At 40.7% G+C, this 20,891-nt stretch overlaps 1 protein-coding gene and 1 pseudogene across 4 annotated transcripts in view; both read left to right on the top strand.

The window, feature by feature from the left end:
* Positions 1 to 20,891, top strand: part of DNAAF9 (dynein axonemal assembly factor 9) — a 175,689-nt gene that overhangs the window by 80,469 nt on the left and 74,329 nt on the right. For all 4 annotated transcript variants that reach the window (XM_045980797.1, XM_045980795.1, XM_045980796.1 and 1 more), the window contains 5 exons: positions 2,716 to 2,814; positions 6,756 to 6,811; positions 10,284 to 10,419; positions 15,746 to 15,827; positions 16,803 to 16,839. In XM_045980797.1, the coding sequence (XP_045836753.1) occupies positions 2,716 to 2,814; positions 6,756 to 6,811; positions 10,284 to 10,419; positions 15,746 to 15,827; positions 16,803 to 16,839 (410 nt within the window). The remainder of the gene's footprint in view (positions 1 to 2,715; positions 2,815 to 6,755; positions 6,812 to 10,283; positions 10,420 to 15,745; positions 15,828 to 16,802; positions 16,840 to 20,891) is intronic.
* On the top strand, positions 10,519 to 10,701 carry LOC123927378 (annotated as a pseudogene).

A 20,891-nucleotide genomic window follows, 5' to 3' on the forward strand; every position in this document is an offset into this window, starting at 1 on the left:
TTCCAGACAGAGGAGGAGGGGGTGTGAGCGTTCTAGCCACAGGGAAGGAACCTGTTTGAAAGCCCCTGAAATACACAGAAAGCCCCCAGAATCCTCTCCTTTTGAACATTGTGAGCAACTGCTCAAACGTGAGTGTTTTCCCCTTGCCTAGTCCTTAAGCCAAGTCAGCTTGCTGGTGGTGCCATGATTCGGACTTCGAGCCACCAGCGAGCTGGATGCTAGCCTATGGCCAAGAGTTCTGTCTGAAGTTCAGTATCCTTCTCTACCAGCCAAGAACCAAGGTACACTGGTATGGTTCTTGGGGTTTTCAGACCTTTGCTGCTTATCTGACCTTGGTATCTATCTGGGCCTGTGTTCTAGATTTGGTCTCAAAGAGTCTGCAGATAAACTTTCCCTTCTTCATCATCAGATGCAACTGACCAGTTCCTCCTACATACACAGTATCTGTTTCCACAAGTGCACCATTTATATTAGGGAAAAGGTGGAGAATAGTGTGTCTGGTGGAAAAAACGCAGGATCTGGGTATCTCTTACCTAGATACATTTCCACTTCTGCTCTTTAGTATTCCATCCTCAGGCAGGTCACTTTACTTTTCAGTACCTCAGTCTCCTTATCTATAAAGTGGGCATAGAGAAATGCAAGGCTGTTAGGACGTTTTAAGACTCTGTGTGTGTGTGTGTGTGTGTGTTTATATGGACATGTCATATGTAATGCTATTTTAAGTATGAGAATTCATCACATCTTTCATTTCACTCATAGCATGGAACTGAAAGCGGTATTTAATGATTCATTCTACCTTATTCTGTAATTAGTACTGACACGTCCTCAGGGAATTTTTTGGAACAGAATGCCCCATCTTTTTTCATATATTCCCCAAAACGCACAGACTATCTTGGATCCTGGATCAGGGGCACCAATTGGACCCAATAGCAGCAGGTCAGGATCCCAAACTCAGAAGGTCTGGTTTGCTGGGCCACGGGACATAGGTGGTATGACAGAGATGACAGAGCAGTCTAACCCAGGTAACTCTAGGTTACCAGTTATAAGTATGCACTTGTGTGTGTGTGTGTGTGTGTGTGTAAGATACCTCTGTAAAAACAGAATGAGAATATTTTACAAAATGTTAGCTGATTTTTGTTCTGCATTTTCTGACTTTTCTGTAGTGAATATATATTACCTGTGCATCTGTTTTTAAAGACTTTTTATTAACACAGACTCAGAAAAGAACATAAAACTAACATATAGCTTAATGAGTCATTATAAAGCAAAGCAACAGAATCTTGCCACCCCCGAAGCAATCTGCTTTTTGTCAAACCCATCACCTCTTTCCTACTCTCCCAAGAATAACACTATCATGAATTCTATGGCAGTAACCCCCTTACTTTTCTCTGCAATTTTTTCAACAAAATTTACTTCCAAAAAAACATAGTTTAACTTTGTCTCTGTGTGTGCATGCATGCATGTGTGTGTGTGTGTGTGTAGGTTTTTTTTTTAATATATAGGTTCCCACTCTATCACTTTGTCTCCATCCCTCATTTACTACCTATTAAGGAAACCAGATCATTTGTCTTATAGTTGTCCTCATTGGGATTTGTTGATCACATTTCTATCGAGTAGTTTAACATTTTCCCTTGTGTTCTGTAATTCTTTACTATTGGTAGTTGAGTCTAGAGTCTTTTTTTTTTTTAAGATTTTTATTTATTTATTTATTTGACAGAGATGACAAGTAGGCAGAGAGGCAGGCAGAGAGAGAGGAGGAAGCAGGTGCTCTGCTGAGCAGAGAGCCCAACTCGGGGCTCAATCCCAGGACCCTGGGATCATGACCTGAGCCAAAGGCAGAGGCTTTAACCCACTGAGCCACCCAGGCGCCCCAACTAATGAGGTTTTAAAGGAAAGCCAGAAGCACAAAGCAATGTGTGGTAATTGGGAACAGGAATGTGTTCAGAGAGGCTGAAAAGCAGCTGCGTTGGGGGAGGTAGAGAGTTTGCACCAAGAGTCAACCGGGAAAGGCACAGAGTTTTGCAATTCCCCCACCACCACTAGGGGAGGGTATGAGGGAGAAGAGGGCTATGGGCCACCCAGGGCACCACCCAACTTCTAACTAAGGTCATCTGACTTGTCCTTAAACAAAGCTGCACTGGTGTGACCACCTTTTGTCACTGGATATACTGTCTTTTAGGTGCCTCATAAATAAGTCCCTCTCTCTAATAAAGATTGCTGAAGTAAGGCACTGGGTGCACATTGTTGTCTTCTTTTTAAATAACTTTTTTAGAGTATAATTTAGACACCATAAAATTTACCCATTTTAAAGTGTACAATTTAGGAATTTTTAGTGAAATTTAGAGTTGTACAACCAAATCGAATTTTAGAACATTTTCATCAACCCCTCAAATTCCCTTGTGTTAACTTGTAATCAGTCTCTGTTTCTACCGGGCCTCATTCAAACCACTAATCTACTTTCTGTCTTTATAGATGTGCATTTTCTGGATATTTTATATAAATGAAGCATACACCAGGTGGTCATTTATATCTGGCCTCTTTTGGTTGTTTTTGAGGTTCATCTATGTGATAACATGTATCTGTAGTTTGCTATTAACTTTTAAAATATATTTAAGTGATCTGATATTTTGATAGCTGATGCTGTTTCATGATTCTGGTTTTCTAAAGTACCTCTTAATGTGACTGAATGCATTATCCTTTTCATTTTCTTCCTAGGATTTGGTGGCTTTTGAACATCAGTGGACTAGCTTCTTTGCTAATTTTGATACAGAAATTCCTTTCCTGCTGGAACTTTCTGAGTCTCAGGCGGGTGAGGTATGTAAGGAAAGGGTCAAAGAGAAAAAACTGATTAACTTATTTATTTTTTCTGTTTTAGTTTTGTTAATTTTTTTCAGAATTCAACAGTGCCAATCCTTATATTTTTTCGTTATTATTGCCTTAAGCTTTGTTGTGTGCTGTAAAGAAGTTTTTAGCCTCCATACCAACATACCAGCCTCTATAAAGAAGTTGTTGTTTTTCTGTGCCAGCTTCTATATGAGAAGAATGCTCATTTTAGAGTCTGGTGGTACCTCTGTCGGAAAGGAATTCTATTGGGCGCTAGTTACTGGGCCTAAAAATAATTCTCCACATGTGAGTAGCACTCCTTTCCTCAGTTGAACCCCTAGGTAAGTTTTCTTTCCAGGAAAACAATGGTGAAATTACTAGATTCAATGTAAAACTCACTCTGTGAGTAAACTAAGGTATCTAAATCAAGAACCAGGGCATAGGCCAGTCCCCAGAGTTAGTCACAGGGAGGATCAGAGGAGCAGTCTTGAGCTTACACTTGATTCTGCCTTGGGCTTGCACTGCCAGTCCTCAGCTCTCCTGTGCTGTACTGACTCCTGACCTTTGGAGTTGGTGTTGATCTTTGTTGTCATGCATTCACTTTTACATTTTATAAACCCCACTAATACATTGCTATTATTTTTGTTTAAGCAGTCAGTTCTCTTTTTTTAATTCTCTTTTTAATCTTGTTTTAATCCTTTTTTAAAAGATTTAAATAATTTTTAAAATTTCATGTATTTGTGTATGTAGTTACTGTTTCCAATGCTCTTCATTCCTTTGTGTAGATCCAGATTTCCATTCAGTATGATTTCCTTTTCCTTGAAGAGTGTCCATTAATATTTTTCATGGTGCAGATCTTCAGATGATGAGTTCTTCCAGCTTTCATATGTCTGAAAAAATATCTTGATTTCGCCTTCATTTTTGAAAGACATTTTTTCCATGTATGGAATTCTTGGTTGACAGTTTTTTTCCTTTTAGTACCTGGAAGATGCTGTTCCACTGTCTTCTCCCTTGCATTGTTTGTGATGTTCTCCTCTTTATCTTTAATGTTCATCTTAATTTTTATTCTTTATCTTGGTTCCTCTGTATATAACTGGTCTTTTTTTTTTTTTCCTCTAGTAGCTTTTAAGATTTTCTCTTTTATTACTAGTTTTGAGTAGTTTCCTCAAATTTCTTTTGCTTTTGTTAAGCATCTTGGATCAGTGGATTTACAGTTTTCATCAAGTTTAGAAACTTTTTGGCCATTATTTGTCCAGATACTTTTTCTGTCCACCTTTTTTCTCAGAGACTCTAATTACCTCTGTATTTAGGCCACTTGAAGTAGTTTCGCATCTCAGTGATGCCCTTTTCAGTTTTCTGGATTCTTTTTCTTGTCATTACTGTGGTTCTAAGAGTGAAAGATACTCAAAACGGTATATTCTGTGACATGTCACTCCTTGTTTCCTGTTACCCCCTTCTCATTCCCTCCCTCTCTTCACCATTTCCCATTTGCTCCACTACCAGTAGGTAACAAATCTCTTCATTTCTGATTTATCTTTTTTTTCGTTTGCACAAATAAACAAATATCTGTGTATTTTCTCTGTTTCTTTCATTGAAAGCAAGATACATGTAGTCATTTCTACTTCGCTTTTTCCCCCCAACAAGAATATGTCCTCGAACTTTCACCAAGTCAGTTCATTGAGATCTTCCTCGTTCTTTGTTATGCTTCATAGTACTCCATTGTGTGGATTTATCTTAATTTAGTCAACCATTCTCTTACGTATGCTTTTTTTAGTTGTTTTCAATATTCTGTCATTGCAAACAGTGCCATAGTAAATAACTGTGTTCTTATGTATTTTCAAATTGTTGGAGGTTTGTATACCTCATAATGTGATTGCTTAAGTGCATATTTAGTTGTGTTAGCTATTGTCAAATTTTTCTTCATGAGGGTTGACCAATTTGCATTCCCACCAGCTGTATATGAGAGTGCCTGTTTGACCACAGCCTCACCAATAGGATGTATTGTCACATTTTTTAATTTTTCACAGTCTTATAGATAAGAAATGGAATTTTTGAAATTGTGAGTTAGGTTGAACAGGTTTTCATGTTTGAAGTTCACTTTATATTTTATTTTCATTTTTTCCCCCATTTTAGTATTAGTACAGTATTACTAACTAACTGGACGGGTGAGTGATCGAATAAACCTTATAGGTTATTAGGACTACTTGAGATAATGCATTTAAGTGTTTATCACAGTTCACATGGTAAACCCTCAGTAAAATTTAGCTATTTTAACATACATATAAAGAGTTTTTACAGATCAGTAAGATCTGTGAACCCCAAACTCCAATTGACGAACATCCAGAGGATGTAAGTAAACAGTTAATTACCAAAGGGAAATCCAGATGGCCATTGACTATATCTGAAATACTCTACTTCATTAGAAATCAAAGGACCATATAATAAAACAGCAATGAAATACCATTTTTCTTTTTAAGATTTTACTTATTTATTAGAGAGAGAGCAAGAGAGAGAAAAGAAGCAGGGGCAGTGAGAGAGGGAGAAGCAGGCTTCCTGCTGAGTAGGGAGTCCAGTACAGGGCTCAGTCCTAGGACCCTGGGATCATGACCTGAGCTGAAGGCAGATGCTTAACCATCTGAGCCACCCAGGCATCCCAGATGTTCTTCAAAAAACAGTTTGGCAATATAGTTCTGCCTGTTTACCCTAAAATTTCATTTCCAGATGTGCTTTAAGGAAATAATCAGAGCTGCAAATAAAATTTATGATTTTATGAAAAAAAAACTTATGAAAAGTTGTTTATTACAGTATTATTCATAATATAAGAGAGTAGCAATACAAATTTCCAAGAAGAGAAAGCTATTTAATATACTATGGATATCCCATAGGAAGAAAATATACCAAAATGTTAAGTTATTGGAGATTGTAGGTGGTTTTTATTAAATTCTAAAATAAGCATACATTACTTACATAATCAGGGTGTGGGAAGAACAATAGGTGTGATTTAAGTAGATTAAAATTGCCTTTTGGAATTTTTGAACCTTTTTAACACAGACCCTGTATATCAAGTTTAGATTAGTGTTTAGCCTAGTACTATACACACCAAGGCTAAGAAATACTTCTCTGGTTTCCTGGGAAACTTGTTTCAGTGTACTTCTAAGTTCTGTGGATTCTTTCTCAATGAAGATTTTATTTTTTACTTATTTTTAAAGATTTTATTTATTTATTTGACAGAGAGAGAGAGAGCACAAGTAGAGCAGCAGGCAAAGGGAGAAGGAAAAACAGGCTCTCCATTGAGCAGGGAGTCCCATGTGGGGCTTAATCCCAAGACTCTGGGATTGTGACCTGAGCCTAAAGCAGCCGCTTAACTGACTTAGCCACAGGCGCCCCTCAGTGCTGATTTTAAATTAATATGTTGGGTCCTGGGTTCAAGCCCTGCATTGGATTCCCTGCTCAGCAGCAAGTCTGCTTTTCTCTCACTTTGCCCCTCCCCCTGCTTTTGCATACTCTCGCTCTCTCAAATAAATAAATGAAATCTTTAATTAAAAAAATAAATATAAAAATAAACTGGTGTGTTAGAATTAAAATATATTCCTTTAATAGAAATGTAGAAAAACAAAATTTTAATAGAAGGGAAAATTCCTACTTGATTAGTAACTTGGACCGTAGGTGGTGATTTTCTTTATCTTCCATTTTCCTTTGCAGCCTCTTGTCTTTATTTCTTTTGCTGTTTTTTTGTTTGTTTGCTACCTGCCCTAAAAATTCATGTTGCTTTCTACTACATATGTCATTCCATGTTCTTACAATAATCTGTAAACATCTCTCTCTCTCTCATACACACACAATACCTACATTCATATGTACATATATGAGGGGGTTTTGTGATTTTTTATAAAATTATGATCTTAATATGACTATTTTGGCTTCTTTTTTAGCCATTCAGAAGTTACTTCAGTCATGGAATGATCTCCAGCCATATAACTGAAAACAGGTAAGTTTCTTGGGGAAGAAAGGTGAATGGTAATAGAGAAAATGGGATTGACCAGGAGGGTGGTTGTGAGGGAGCATCTAAGTCCTTAAGGTAGAGTCAGGAAAATACAAATTGACTTTAGTTATCACAGGGAAGGAAATTCATACCTTGAAAAATTGTCCGTTTACTGCTTTTCTATTTATATACATATATATTTATTTTGAAATATTTGTTTATTTGAAAGAGAGAGTGCACAAGTGGGGGATAGAGGCAGAGGAGAGGGAGAAGTAGTTCTTCTCACTGAGCAGGGAGCCCAATGTGGGGCCCAGTGTGGAATCAATCTCAGGGCCCTAAGATCATGACCTGAGCCACCCAGGCGCCCCTATCCATATATATATATTTTTTTAAATACAGTTTTAGGGGCACCTGAGTGGCTCAGTCAGTTAAGTAGCTGCTTTCTGCTCAGGTCATGATCCCAGAGTCCTGAAATCAAGTTCCACATCAGGCTCCCTGCCCAGTGGAGAGCCTGCTTCTCCCTCTGCCCCGCTCGTGCTGTCTCAGTCTTGCTCTGTCTCAAATAAATAAATAAAATTTTTTAAAAAAATAAATTTTTAAAATACAAGTTTATAGTAAACTAGCTTTTAAAACATTGTAACTTGCTGAAATCTAAAGAAAGAAATTTTATATTCCATCCCTACCCCCAGGAAAGCTAGGAAGCAGAATGTCCAAGGGCTAGGCAGGGATCCATAACATGTTACAGGGAGTAAAAAGGTTTAGGCATAAAGGTCCAGCCCCGGAGGACAGGGAGCATTAGGGTTGCTGCATTTGTTTTCTTGAGGTATTTCCTTTAGCATCTCTCTTACCGTGGTAATCAGCAGGGCCCCTGCTGGTTATGGTTCCTCTGATGGATAGATGAGAGTAGATCTTTCCTCTCTTTTCTTCCCTAAATCCAGTCCAATCTGAAGTGAGACAAATTGCCATGGTTGGGACTTAGGGTCATCTTTTTCTGCCTAAAGAGTCATTTACCTCGAATTAAGCCTCAGAAGAAGAATCAGAGTCATGTTTACTTTTAAGAGCCCCTATTTGCCTGAAACTTAAGGAGATATTTTTAAGGATAATACAAGAAATGTAAAGAATTTTCTACATGACACACACGAAGGGCAATTTAAGGAAAGGGTAGGGAATAAAGGAAACCATCTTAATCTATTTTAGCTGCCATGACAAAAATACCGTAAACTAGGTTGCTTGTAAACAAAAAACATTTATTTCCCAAAGTTCTGGAGACTGGTAAGTCCCAAGATGGCACTATCCCATCCAATGTCTGATAAGGGCCCACTGCCTCTTAGACAGCAGTCATTTCCCTATAACCTTACATAGTAGAAAGGGCAAGGGATCTCTCAGGAGGCTCTTTTATAAGAGCCTTTTTTATAATCCCATTCATGTGTGATCTACCCTAATGACTTAATCACCTCCCAAAGGCCCTACCTCCTAATACTATTACTTTGGGGGTTAGAATTTTAACATATGAATTTTGTGGGGATATAAACATTCAGTCCATAGCAGAAACTACCTTAAAAATATCCTTTAGGTACTATTTGTTGAGAACATATGACATACTAAGCAAGAGATAAATGATTAAAAAGTAAACCAGTCATGGAGGTGCCCAGCTGGCTCAGTCAGTAGAGTATTTGATTCTTGATCTCTGGGTCATAGTTTAAATGCCATGTTGGACATAGAGATTACTTTAAAAAAATTTTTTTTAAAACCCAACAGTCATGGTCTCTGCCCTTATGGAGTGTGTAGTGTGGTAGAGGAATAAGAACATTAATCAAGCAACCTCACAAAATAATATAATTACAAACTCTGATTGGTGCCATGAAGGAGAAAAGAACTGGGCATTGTGAAGACTATAGCTGGAGAACATGGTCTTCTCTGAGGGGAGATCTGAATGATGAGTAAAGGTAATAAGATGAGCACCTGGTTGGCTCAATCAGTGAAATACGCAATTCTTGATCTCAGGGTTTTGTGTTCGAGCCCCACACTGGTTATAGAGATTACTTAAAAATAAAATCTTTTTTTTTTTAAATAAAAGGTGATTAAGAGAGAAAAGCATCCTGAGATGAGAGTGTTAGGAACATAAAAGAAGATGGGTTTGGTGGAATATAAGAGTTGGGAGAGAGTGACCCTCCATGGAAGGTCACTCTCCCCCAACTCTTATGGGGTTAGAATTATATGGCCAGACCATTCAAGTCTTCTTTGGCTGTGTAAAAGATTCCAGTCATTCTCCAGAAAATGAAATAAAGGCATTAAAAAGCTTTCTGTGTGAAAGTTGTCCCCTCTGAACTGTGGAGAATAGATTATAGGAGAGCAAGAGTGGAAGCATGGTCACTGTGAGGGGTCAGTGCAGTTGTTTGGGGAAGAAATGATGGCATCATGGACGAGGCTTGTGACCATGTGGGTTGAGGGAAATGGATAATTAGGAGTGAAACATGGTGGTTGGTTGGATTTAGAAGGTAAGGGGCAGGAGAACTCAAGGAGGCCTAAGGAGGCTTCTCAGTTCTGGCTTAGTCCCTGGGTGGATGATGATGCCATTTATTTATTGCAAGAACTAGAAGGGGAGTGGGGGGTAGATGATGAAAGAGGAAAGGAGAGACAGACAGCTGAAAGTAACACCCTGGGAATATTCAGAGGAACATTCTCTTCCTCAGATAGAGGAAGAGAATGGCTGACAAGGGAAACTGAGATGCAACAGCTCTTTCAGGGAGAGGGTGTCAGGTGCTTCTGAGAGACCAAGGAAGGGCAGGCTGAAGCCTATCCATTGGATTTGCTATTTGCTATGTGAAAGTCACATGGTAACTTTTGCAAGAGTAATTGGAGTAAAATGACTGAGGGGTCAACTGAAGTAGACTGAGAAGTGAGCAGAAAGTGACAGCAAAAAACTAAAATAGACAAGTCTAACCAAGAGAGGAGACAGAAGAAGGGGATGCATGCAGGGCAGGTAAGTGTGGCAGTGAGATATTTGCAACCCTACTCTCCTCCGCCCATCCTAAAAGCTACTCGGGAATAGTTAATGCCTCTGTTGTCTGCCTGTAGTCTGAGTATCACAACTGGTGTCATCCTTTAAAATTTCTGTTTCTATTAAAATGCTGTTATATGAAACTGGAACCTTGCTCCATCTCTGCATCATGGACAGACCTATGGAACTTTGTCCTTAAGAAGTAGAACAAGCTGAAAATACAAACCTGGCTTGAATTTAGTTATGTCCCTAAATCATCCCTGTGGGTCAGTAGGAGGAGTGAGAGACATCTGGCATCACTTCCCAGCAAGCAAAGAGTATTAGGGGGATTGTACTGACCTCTTTCCTCAGACTACAAGACTGAAAACCCCAAGCAGGACTGAAAACCCACTCTGAAAACCCTAAGAACCTACTGACTGAGAAGTTGCCCTAGCTAGGACTCTCTTTTCTAATCACATTTTTGGTTTGCCACTCCAGCCCTAATAGGCAGCCATTCGTTCTCTTTGGTAATCACTCCACACGAGAAAATCTAAACGCTGGCAACTTTAACTTCCCTTCTGAAGGGCATCTGGTACGCAACACTGGTCCCAATGGGAGCTTTGCCAAACACATGGTGAGTGGCTTGACTACCTGGTGCTTAATTGGTTTTATGAATCGGGAGGAGGGGAGGATAAGGGGAATCTTTCCAATTCGTGTATTGATTTAATCTCGAAGCTTTGCGCAGTGGCAGTATCGTAGCCAATGAGGTTTATCCGAGGCGCGATTATTGCTAATTGATTTAATCTCGAAGTTGTTTTGGAGTGAAAGAAGTGATTGCAAACTCACTGTATTTTTGCGTAAGTACTAGGTGTGATTTGAAAACATCGTAGTTAATTTTTAAATATTTGAAGGAAAAAGCTTAAAAAAATACTTTATCGGGCACCTGGGTGGCTCAGTGGGTTAAGCCTCTGCCTTCAGCTCAGGTCATGATCTCAGGGTCCTGGGATTAAGTCCTGCATCGGGCTCTCTGCTCAGCAGGGAGCCTGCTTCCCGCCTCTCTCTGCCTGCTTCTCTGCCTACTTGTGATCTCTCTCTCTCTGTGTCAAATAAATAAATAAAATCTTTTAAAAATACTTTATCAAACCAAACTCTTTAAGTTGTCATAGTAATGTTGTCATTAGAATAAGACTTTTAAATTAACTTACAAATAGACTCACTCCAAGCCTACTAGGTTTGATATGTCTTCACTGTTACATTTCAGGACATAAACTTTGAGGATCACTGTTCTTTTATTGAGGGTGCCAGGGAGAAGACTTTTTCATTTGGTGGTAAATTGTCTGCTGCATTCTTTTAAAGGAAACATTAGACTGAAATAGGAGATTCTAGTGCTTGTGAAAGGCTGAGGAAGTTTAAGTATTTTCAAAATGTTCCTGACAGGAAAGCTGGTGAGGTAGGTACTATTTTTTAGTTTTGATTGGAGAACATGAGGCTACGTCGCTCTGGACTGACTCTCTCATGGACTAAATTTTTCTGCCTCTAAGCTGGTCAGGAATATAGGGCTACCTGAGTGGATGGATATGCTGTCAGGATCTTACTGCCCTTTAATGGGAGAGCGCAGACCTCGTTTTAACGCCCCAGAGGATCCTGGGAATACACAGGAAATGCCAAATGACATAGGGTTCTTGGTGTAATCTTATATGTTCACTAAATATGTTAAAACTAAAGGAAATTTAGCTGAGTTCTGCTTCTGGGAAGAGGGAGTAGACATTTTTTTTTCCAATTCCTTCTACTGAGTACAATTAAAAACACTGGACATTTTATGTAAAACAAACATGGAAAGACTCTGGAAGATAGAAGAAGGCAGGCTGGCTGAGGAGCTTAGGACCAAAGGGACAAAATGGCAGTGAGTTTTCTGGGGTTCCTTTTTGCTTATATGTCCCAGACTGGATACTGGAGAAGCTGACAACCCAGAAATGCCAATAGGCACAGACATGAAAAGCCTGCAGTCTCTGGCAGAAGGACTAGGGAGGGGACAGCCTAGCAAGACAGAAAACTTCTATTTATTTTTTATTTTTTTTAAAGATTTTATGTATTCATTTGATAGAGATCACAAGCAGGCAGAACAGCAGGCAGAAAGAGAGGGGGAAGCAGGCTCCCTGCTGACCAGAGAGCCTGATGCGGGGATCAGTCCTAGGACCCTGAGATCATGACCTGAGCTATGGCAGAGGCTTAACCCACTGAGCCACCCCGTTGCCCCAAGACAGAAAACTTTTAGACAACAGTTATTCTACTCCAGCCAAACTCCTCAGAAAAAAACTGCCTCTCCATCCACCCCTACCAATAAGTACTGAGTGAAGAGCCTAGATGTCTACCTTGCCCTTGCCATTGCCTTACCCTGACCCCTGTTAGGATTAATGTTAGAGAAGGCCCATTAGGAAGCCATGACTTTCATCCCACTGGGCACCAGTGACCCCTCCTTCCCCCTGCAGTATCAATGGAGAACATAGGATGTGTACCCCTACCCAGCAGTAACGAGGTGTTCTTCTTGGGGTAGTATCATTGGAGGCCAGTGGAGAGTCAGGATTTTAACCATCACTCAGCCATAACAAGGCTACATCCTACCCATAATGTCTGTCACTGTCCCAAGTCAGGGTGGCACCCGTGGAGGCCGTCTGGGGAATCTGAACTCCTTTTCTTGCCCAGCAGTAACAAGGAGCATACACACACACACACACACACACGTGTCCATATGCGTGCACGCGCGCACACACACACATGCACACTTCTCTCTGACACTGGGTTTCAGTAGACTGTGTGGGAACCTGGCGTTACACTCCTACCTGGCTGTAACAAAGCATCATGCTCCCCTGTTCACCCACGGAAGCAGTGTCAAAGGAAGTCTGCTGAAGTACAGGACCAAAATAGCATCCAGGGTGGACTTCCACTCTCAGCATTAACATGTACAGACCGTGGAAATCATCTCTCCCATCCTTACAAGAGAAAAACTGAGAAACTGAAAACCAACAACTTTTCTTGGACTCATCAAAGAACTGAAGTCTCAAGGCAAACCCACTCTGAGATCTAGAGAGACAGGTTGAATCCAGAGAATCACAGCCAGTGTCTCCTTACCTGGAGCAGAAGCCACCCTTAAATAATAATTGTGATGAATTCCCAGAGGCTAAATATGGACTAGAGTGAGAGTGGGAAACTCTTGGAAGATACAGTCTCAGAGGGATCCCCAACACATCTATGGATTTAACTTCTTTCTGTAAACCTAAAACTGCTCTATTTTTTGGAATTTAGTAAATTCTTTACACAACTGTTTTTTATACAACTTTCTATAATAATTGGGAATCTTTATTTAATAAACACAAAACTTAATGAAGTCAAGGAACTTACCTGAGATCTGGTCCTGAGGTAGGGTGGAGAGAGGTCCTAGATTATGATCTTTCATCTTCACTCATCTCTTTTTCAGTGTAATATACTTACCCTTTCCATTTCTGTGCCATTTGTGAGTAATTAACAGATTAATAGGTGACATGTAAAACATGCAAATCCAGATTATCTGAGCAGTACATTATATTGGTAAATTCTGTTTTACCAATTTCTTTTAATGTGTCAATAACTTAGTTGTTAATCTATGCTTATACAAATTTATGATATGATCTAAGGAAACAGGTTTGAAACAAATGGCACTTTATTTTTTTCTTTTCTTTTTTTTTAAATTTATTTATTAGCGATATGGACAGAGATCACAAGTAGGCAGAGCAGCAGGCAGAGGGAGAGGGAGAAGTAGGCTCCCTGCTGAGCAGAGAGCCCAATGCAGGGCTCGATCCCAGGACCCTGGGATCACTACCTGAGCTGAGGGCAGCCACTTAACCAACTGAGCCACCCAGGCACCCCTCTTTTCTTTTCTTTTTAATTATTTTTATTAACATGTAATGTACTATTTGACCCAGGGGTACAAGTCTGTGAATCATCAGACTTCACAATTCATAGCACTCACTATAGCACATACCCTCCCCAGTGTCCATAACCCAACCACCCTATCCCCACTCCCCCACCGCCCAGCAACCCTCAATTTGTTTTGTGATATGAAGAGTCTCTTATGGTTTGTCTCCCTCCTGATCCCATCTTGTTTCACTTTTTCTTTCCCTACCCCCGCAACCCCCCGCCCTGCCTCTCAAATTCTCATATCAGAGAGATCATATGATAATTGTCTTTCTCTAATTGACTTACTTCACTCAGCATAATACCCTCTAGTTTCATCCACGTTGTTGCAGATGGCAAGATTTCATTTCTTTTGATGGCTGCATAGTATTCCATTGTATATATGTCCCACATATTCTTTATACAAATGGCACTTTAAAAGAAACTTTCTGGGGGGAGGTGGGATTGGGAGAGGGGGAGCGGGCTATGGACATTGGGGAGGCGAGGCGAACCATAAGAGACTATGGACTCTGAAAAACAACCTGAGGGTTTTGAAGGGTCAGGGGTGGGAGGTTGGGGCAACCTGAGGGTTTTGAAGGGTCAGGGGTGGGAGGTTGGGGGAACAGGTGGTGGGTAATGGGGAGGGCACGTTTTGCATGGAGCACTGGGTGTTGTGCAAAAAGAATGAATACTGTTACGCTGAAAAAATAAATAAAATGGAAAAAAAGAAAAAGAAAAGAAACTTTCAACTGGGGGAAATTTGGAAACCCAAGAAACATGTTCTGTTGAGGAAATATGCCAGTTAACCAACAAATAGAAATATGCACATGCGTTTTTATTTAGGGTCATGGCAATATTGATCATATGCACTATGGTGAATTATAGAGTAGGCCAGACAATCCTTATTACACATCTTTAACTTGGATTCACAGTGTTTACAATATTACAGAAAAATGCCCTGCATTCTCTTGTGACTTCTTCAAAGATTGGAGTAGAATGAATATTTGTGTCACATTTAGCTATTTTTTTATATATTGCACTAATTTCTTTTGCTTTAGTACTGATGGTAGCATTTTTGTGTTTTATAACTCATAGCCTGGGAACCCTGATAAGGTGCTGGATTTTCAAAAGAAAAGGACATCTGTATCCATCTTTGTATAAATAAACAAACAGGGAAGAAGAATAAGAATTTTTTTAAAGATTTTATTTATTTATTTATTTATTTATTTATTTATTTATTTGAGAGAAAGAGAGCATGCAAGTGAGAGAGCACAAGCCAGGGGAGAGAAGCAGAGGGAGAGAGAGAAGCAGACTCCCACTGAGCAGGGAGCCTGATACAGGGCTCAATCCCAGGACCCTATGTTCATGACCTGAGCTGAAGGCAGCTGCTTAACTAACTGAGCCACCTAGGTGCTCCAAAGAATAAGAATTTTTAAATCTCTTTCCAAGGCTTATGTACAGAGATGAAATGCAAATAGAAGTGGGGACCTGGGGCACACCCTCCTTTTCTGAATTTGTAGCTGCTTCCACACATTTCCCTGTCATGTCAGCCAAAGTACTCACTGTGAAAGTTCTGGACTATTAATGGCAATCAAAACCCAAGCACATTTTCTCTTTCCCTTCTAAGTTGTGAATTCATTAGCATCATGAGCTGACCCAATAGCAATCTCACAATATAGCCAAAGTTAAAAACACAGCACAAGAGGCACCTAGGTGGCTCCACTGGGAACCTGCTTCTCCCTCTCCCTCTGCCTGCCTCTCCCCCTGCTTGTGCCTGTCTATCTCTCTCTGTCTCTCACTTTCTCTCTCAAATAAATAAATAAATAAAACCTTGAAAAAGAATACACAACACAAAATGCTTCTGGAAAAACAATAATTAAAGGTGATCTTTTCCTCTGTGCCTTTAAAAAATAATGAATCAGCTATTGGTGAGATAAAATTGATTTCCATGCATGATATAATTTCCATTTTTCAGCAGTACACACCTAAGTCCCTACTCTTTTTTTTTTACTTTCTTTTCTGACATCCAGGTAGTACAGTGTGTCTCACCAAAGGGACCCCTTGCTTGTTCAAGAACATACTTTTTTGGAGCGACTTATGTTCCTTACTTGGGTAAGTCCCTGTAAGTTCTCAGTTCATCAGCTTCCCTAATGAATAATATCTCCCATAAATTAGAAATGGATTCATCATTAACTGCTTTCCTCAGAAGCTTATGATATCCATTTAGTAGGCCTCTAACTCCCTCTCTCAATGCAGTTGGAGGTTGATACACCTAACACATTTCTCAAAGAATGTATTTCTGGAGGAATAATTATCAGCTCAACATGTATATTGTCTAACCATGTGTGAGACCGTGTGCTCAGTGTTAGAGGGAAGGCAAAGATGAGTGAGTCCCAGTTGGATAGCAGGAGATACGGGCTACAGTGAGAGTTTGGGTGAGTCAGCCAGGTGCCTGGTGAAGAAGGGCCGTGGTAGAAGAGTACCTTCCACCCTTCTAGAAGGTAGAAGGGAGCAAGTGTTCCATGCTGCAGGGCCCTCCAGAAAGATCAGGTGCACTGGGGCTACCCTTCTTGCTAGGGTACCAGAAGTTGCAGATATCCAAAGAGACCTAGAGAAGAACCTCTAGAATAAATGAGGATCTCAGCACTGCTCCACAGAACAGAATACAGCAGAAACCAGGTTTTCACCTGGGTGTTGCTGTATAAGCTGGAAAACTCTGAAAGAAGCATGATAATTAAGGGTCAGCTAATTAAGGAGATGATAAAAGAGTCAGAACTGAGCCTACTTAATTATACCTCATAATTTAAAAAAATTAAAAATAAAGGTGAAAACATTCCAGAGCCTAAGATTCCCCACATCTTCTCTGATGTTCACAGGTGATGCTGAGTGGGTGGTCAAAATCAGTGTCAAGGGTGAAGATCTAGGAGGATTCTGGGAAAAGCTGTTGTGATTATACTGTATTTAACCCAAAAGAAAAAAAAATGTAGTTCTTAACATCTCCTTCGAATTAAGAAATTCTAGCCTCCTTGTGAAGTGTTTGCAGGATGCATGATCTTGTCACACTTAATTCATGGTCCTTTGTTACAGGTGATGAGAATAAGCTGCCCAAGAAAACTGAGCAAATGTAAGTCTTCATTTCTATTTTATATTTTCTTAATGTTGAGTTACTCAGAAGTTGTGGCTACCCCTCTAACTCTTTTGAGATCAGCAGTGGGTAGGACATTTGGGTGAAGTGGTGAGCAGAGCTGTGGTTTCCTAGCCCTGTCTCTCAGCTTGGAGTCCTGCTAGCTTTGCCATATGCTTTTCTCTCCAGAACTCAGAGACTTCTCTGCAAACCCATTTCAATGGTGTGATTCTTCTTACTATGTCTTCTACATAGTACATTTTTTAATCCCCAAAATAAAACATCCTAAAACACATTGGGAGAATCTATGTTGAAACCACGTCTGGTCTGAGCAGTGTTTCCTCTGGATTTGACTCGTAGGCTTAGGGAATAGTACTGGGATCTGAACTCAGGCTGTGCAACTTTATTTATTTTTATTTACTTTTTAAAATTTTTATTTATTTGACAGAGATCACAAGTAGGTGGGGGGGGGGAGTAGGCAGAGAAGGGGGAAGCAGGCTCCCCACTGAGGAGAGAGCCCAACTCGGGGCTTGATCCCAGGACCCTGGGATCATAACCTGAGCTGAAGGCAGAAGCCTTAACCCACTGAGCCACCCAGGTACCCCAAGGCTGTGCAACTTTAAAAAGGTCCAGTGTTGACTTTGCTCCCCCTACATATAACGGGAAACCAAAGATAAGAAATAAACTTACTACTCTTAATCTCACAAAATAAACTGAGGGTTGCTGGAGGTGGGGGTAGGGATAGGGTAGCTGGGTTATGGACATTGGGGAGGGTATGTGCTATGGTGAGCGCTGTGAATTGTTTAAGACTGATGAGTCACAGACCTGTACCCTTGGAGCAAATAATACGTTATATGTTAATTTTAAAGAAAGAAAGAAACTCAGTAATGTTTGTGTTATTCTGCTTGGGCTACCATAACAAAATATCACAGATTGGGTTGCTTAAACAGGAGAAATTTATTTTCTCACAATTCTGGAGGCTTGAAGTCCAAGTTCCAGGTACCAGCAGGATTGGTTTCTGGTGATGCCTCTTTCCTTGAGTTGCAGACCACCACCTCCTTGTTGTGTCCTCATCTGGCCTTTCCTCTGAGCTCGTGTGGAGAAACAGAAATCTCCGGTGTCTTTTCCTCTTCTTATAAGGATACCAGTCCTACTGGATTAGGTCCCTACTCTCACGACCTCGTTTAACTTCAGTGACCTTCTTAAAGGTCCTGTCTCCGAATACAGTCACATTGAAGATTAGAGTTTCATTATGAGTTTTAGAAGGACTCAATTCAATCCATAACAATGCTGGAACTACTGAATTCCAAAAAAGAGTTTTCCATCAGAAATATGAACATAATAGAATTCTGTTATTACCTAATTAAATATTCTAGCGTAAACTACTGGCGTCTAGACAAGTGCTTCCCAAAGGCCAATAGTGACAGACCACAAAGAATCGTCTAAGCATCTTTTTATAAATATATGATTCTCAGGATTCAGTAGTTCCCAGAATTACTGAATCAGAATCTCTGGAGTAGGAACTACCTGGCTGTATCTGAAAAAATACAGTGTAAGGAATATAATCATACTACAGAAAATTCGGGAAATAGAAAAGAAAAAAAGGAAAAACAAGATCAGCCATAATTCCTCCTCTTTGGCACTATCCATTAGTATCTTACCTGTGTATCTTACTGGGTTTTTAAAAATTCTACATTTAGGTTTTGTATAGCTGTAATTAATGTGTATGCAGTTTTTTAGTGTGTGGGTTTTCTGCCCTTTAGCAGCATGTCAGCCACATTCTCACTTTGTACATGCTGGTACTACTTGTTTGTTTGTTTTTTAAGAGAGAGCAAGAGTGTGTGTGCACGCACACACACAAGCAGTGTGGGAAGGGGCAGAGGGAGAGGGAGATAGAGAATCTTAAGCATAAGCCACACCGGGCATGGAGCCCAATGTGGGGCTTGATCTCATGACCCTGAGATCATGACCGCAGCCAAAATCGAGAGTCAGATGCTTAACTGACTGAGCCACCCAGGCACCCCTGTACCTGCTGGTACTTATGTGCCAGCTGTGCTTAGCCACTGGATCTTCATTCTGGACACTTAAGCATTTCTCCTAACCAAATTCATTGGTGCCCTGCTTCAGGGACTAGTATTGACCAGTGCTTGAGCGTACACGTGGAGACTTGGTGAATCACAGAGCTGGTAGAACTTGGGCCTTATGGAGTCTTAGTGAAGGCAATGGCAGCGCCATTCAGGCATGAGTCTCAGGCCTCCCATTCAGGCCATTTTATAAGCCTGTAGCCAGGTGGCTTTGCATTCAGCTGTTGTCTGGGGTTTGTATAGGAGAAAGCCAAGCAGTGAGGGGCCAAAACATTTTGGTACTGAGTGAGTCAAGCTGGGTGGGGAGAGGAGGAAGGGCATCTTTATGTCTTCGGTATTTGTGCCAGGGTGTGAAGGATTCTGATCTTACTTGGAAGTGGCCACGCTCATTGTCAGTGCCCCTGCCAGGCCCCTTCCTGCCAAGACATACCCCTCTGTTGTGGCCTGGCCAACAGTCTTAAGGATATGTTGATCCTTGGGAGCTGTCATTTTGTTATGTATGCTTTTTCCATCTTTTTTTCTTCTACCCAACTCAAATCTCTTCCCTAAAATATAGAGGTGTGGTGTGGGAACCAAGGAGGAAATTAAAGGAATTGGCTATGTGACATGGTACAATGGAAAAGCACCAGGCTGACGGCAGACCTGCCATTCATTTTCTATGCCTTGGACAGTTTACTACACCTCCTGAGGCCCTACTTGCTTCTTCTGTAAGATGAGAGTTAGACCAGATCATTTCTGGGTTCCTTCCTGCTTTCCAGCTCTGGTCACCTTCCTTTACTTGTTACAAGATTCTCAGGCATAAATGTTGACATAGTCTTTGGCAAGTCTTTATCATCTTCTTGCCAGGCATCTTCCCTGCCTTTTAGGGCCTTGTGGATGAACCCCTTCTCTCTATAATTATCCTGATAAGATCCCAAATCTCTCTCCCATAAGGGAGTGATTCTCAACCAAGGGCAGTTTTACTGCTCCTCTTCCTCCAGCCCCACCCCCAGCGACCTTTGACAGTGTCTGGAGACATTTTTGTTATCCCAACTGAGGGTACTACTGGCATCTAATGGATAGAGGCTAGGGGTGGATAGAGGTGTTGCTGAACATCCTATAGTGCACAGGACAGACTCCATGACAAAAAATTTATTTGGCCCAAAATGCTGAGAAGGAAGAAACCTCCTTAAAATCACTTGGGGAAGTGAGAAGTCCAAGAGAAAGGGCAGGATTGGTGAGTGAGGAGCAGGGAGCTTTAGGAAAGGAATGTTTGCCCTCAGGAGCACACTCTATTCTCTGGATCAGGTAAGCTACTTGAAAAGTGGTGTGCAGCTGGTAATTTAAATTTAAGTGGAGCTCATCTTCTCCTCTGAGGTAATCTCTTTTGCTCCTGAAGTTCCAGTAGCAGTTTGTAAGCCTGGGAGGAGATGACATGAATGTATGGTGTGGTTGGTCCCAAAAAAGCAGAAAGTCTGTACCAAGACACTGAAGGGATTCAGACTCAGGGGCTAGGGAGCCCGCAGAGTTCTCTTCAGTTGGATCACAAACAGGGAGGGTTGGTCTTCTGAGCAGAGTTGGCTTTTCTTATCATGGTTTATTAAGAGCAAAGTATAGGGACACCTCGGTTGCACAGTTGGTTAAGAGACTTATTCTTGGCTTCAGCTCAGGTTATGATCTCAGGGTCATGAGATCAAGTCTCAAACTGGGATCTGTGCTCAGCATGGAGTCTGCTTGAGATTCTCTCCCTCTGCACTCGCTCACTCTCTCTCTCTCTCTCTCTCAAATGAATAATTTTTTAAAAAAAAAAAAAGCTCTACAAAACTTAAAAAAAAAAGAGAGCAAAGTATAAATCACGTGGGGCTCACGGCTTTTAAAAGGTTAGAAATCAGGGGTGCCTGGGTGGCTCAGTTGGTTAAGCATCTAACTCTTGGTTTCAGCTCACATCATCATCATCTCAGGACTCAGGGTCCTAGGATCAAGCCCTGA

Source organism: Meles meles, chromosome 16 (genome assembly GCF_922984935.1).
Source record: "Meles meles chromosome 16, mMelMel3.1 paternal haplotype, whole genome shotgun sequence".
Lineage (NCBI taxonomy): Eukaryota > Metazoa > Chordata > Mammalia > Carnivora > Mustelidae > Meles > Meles meles.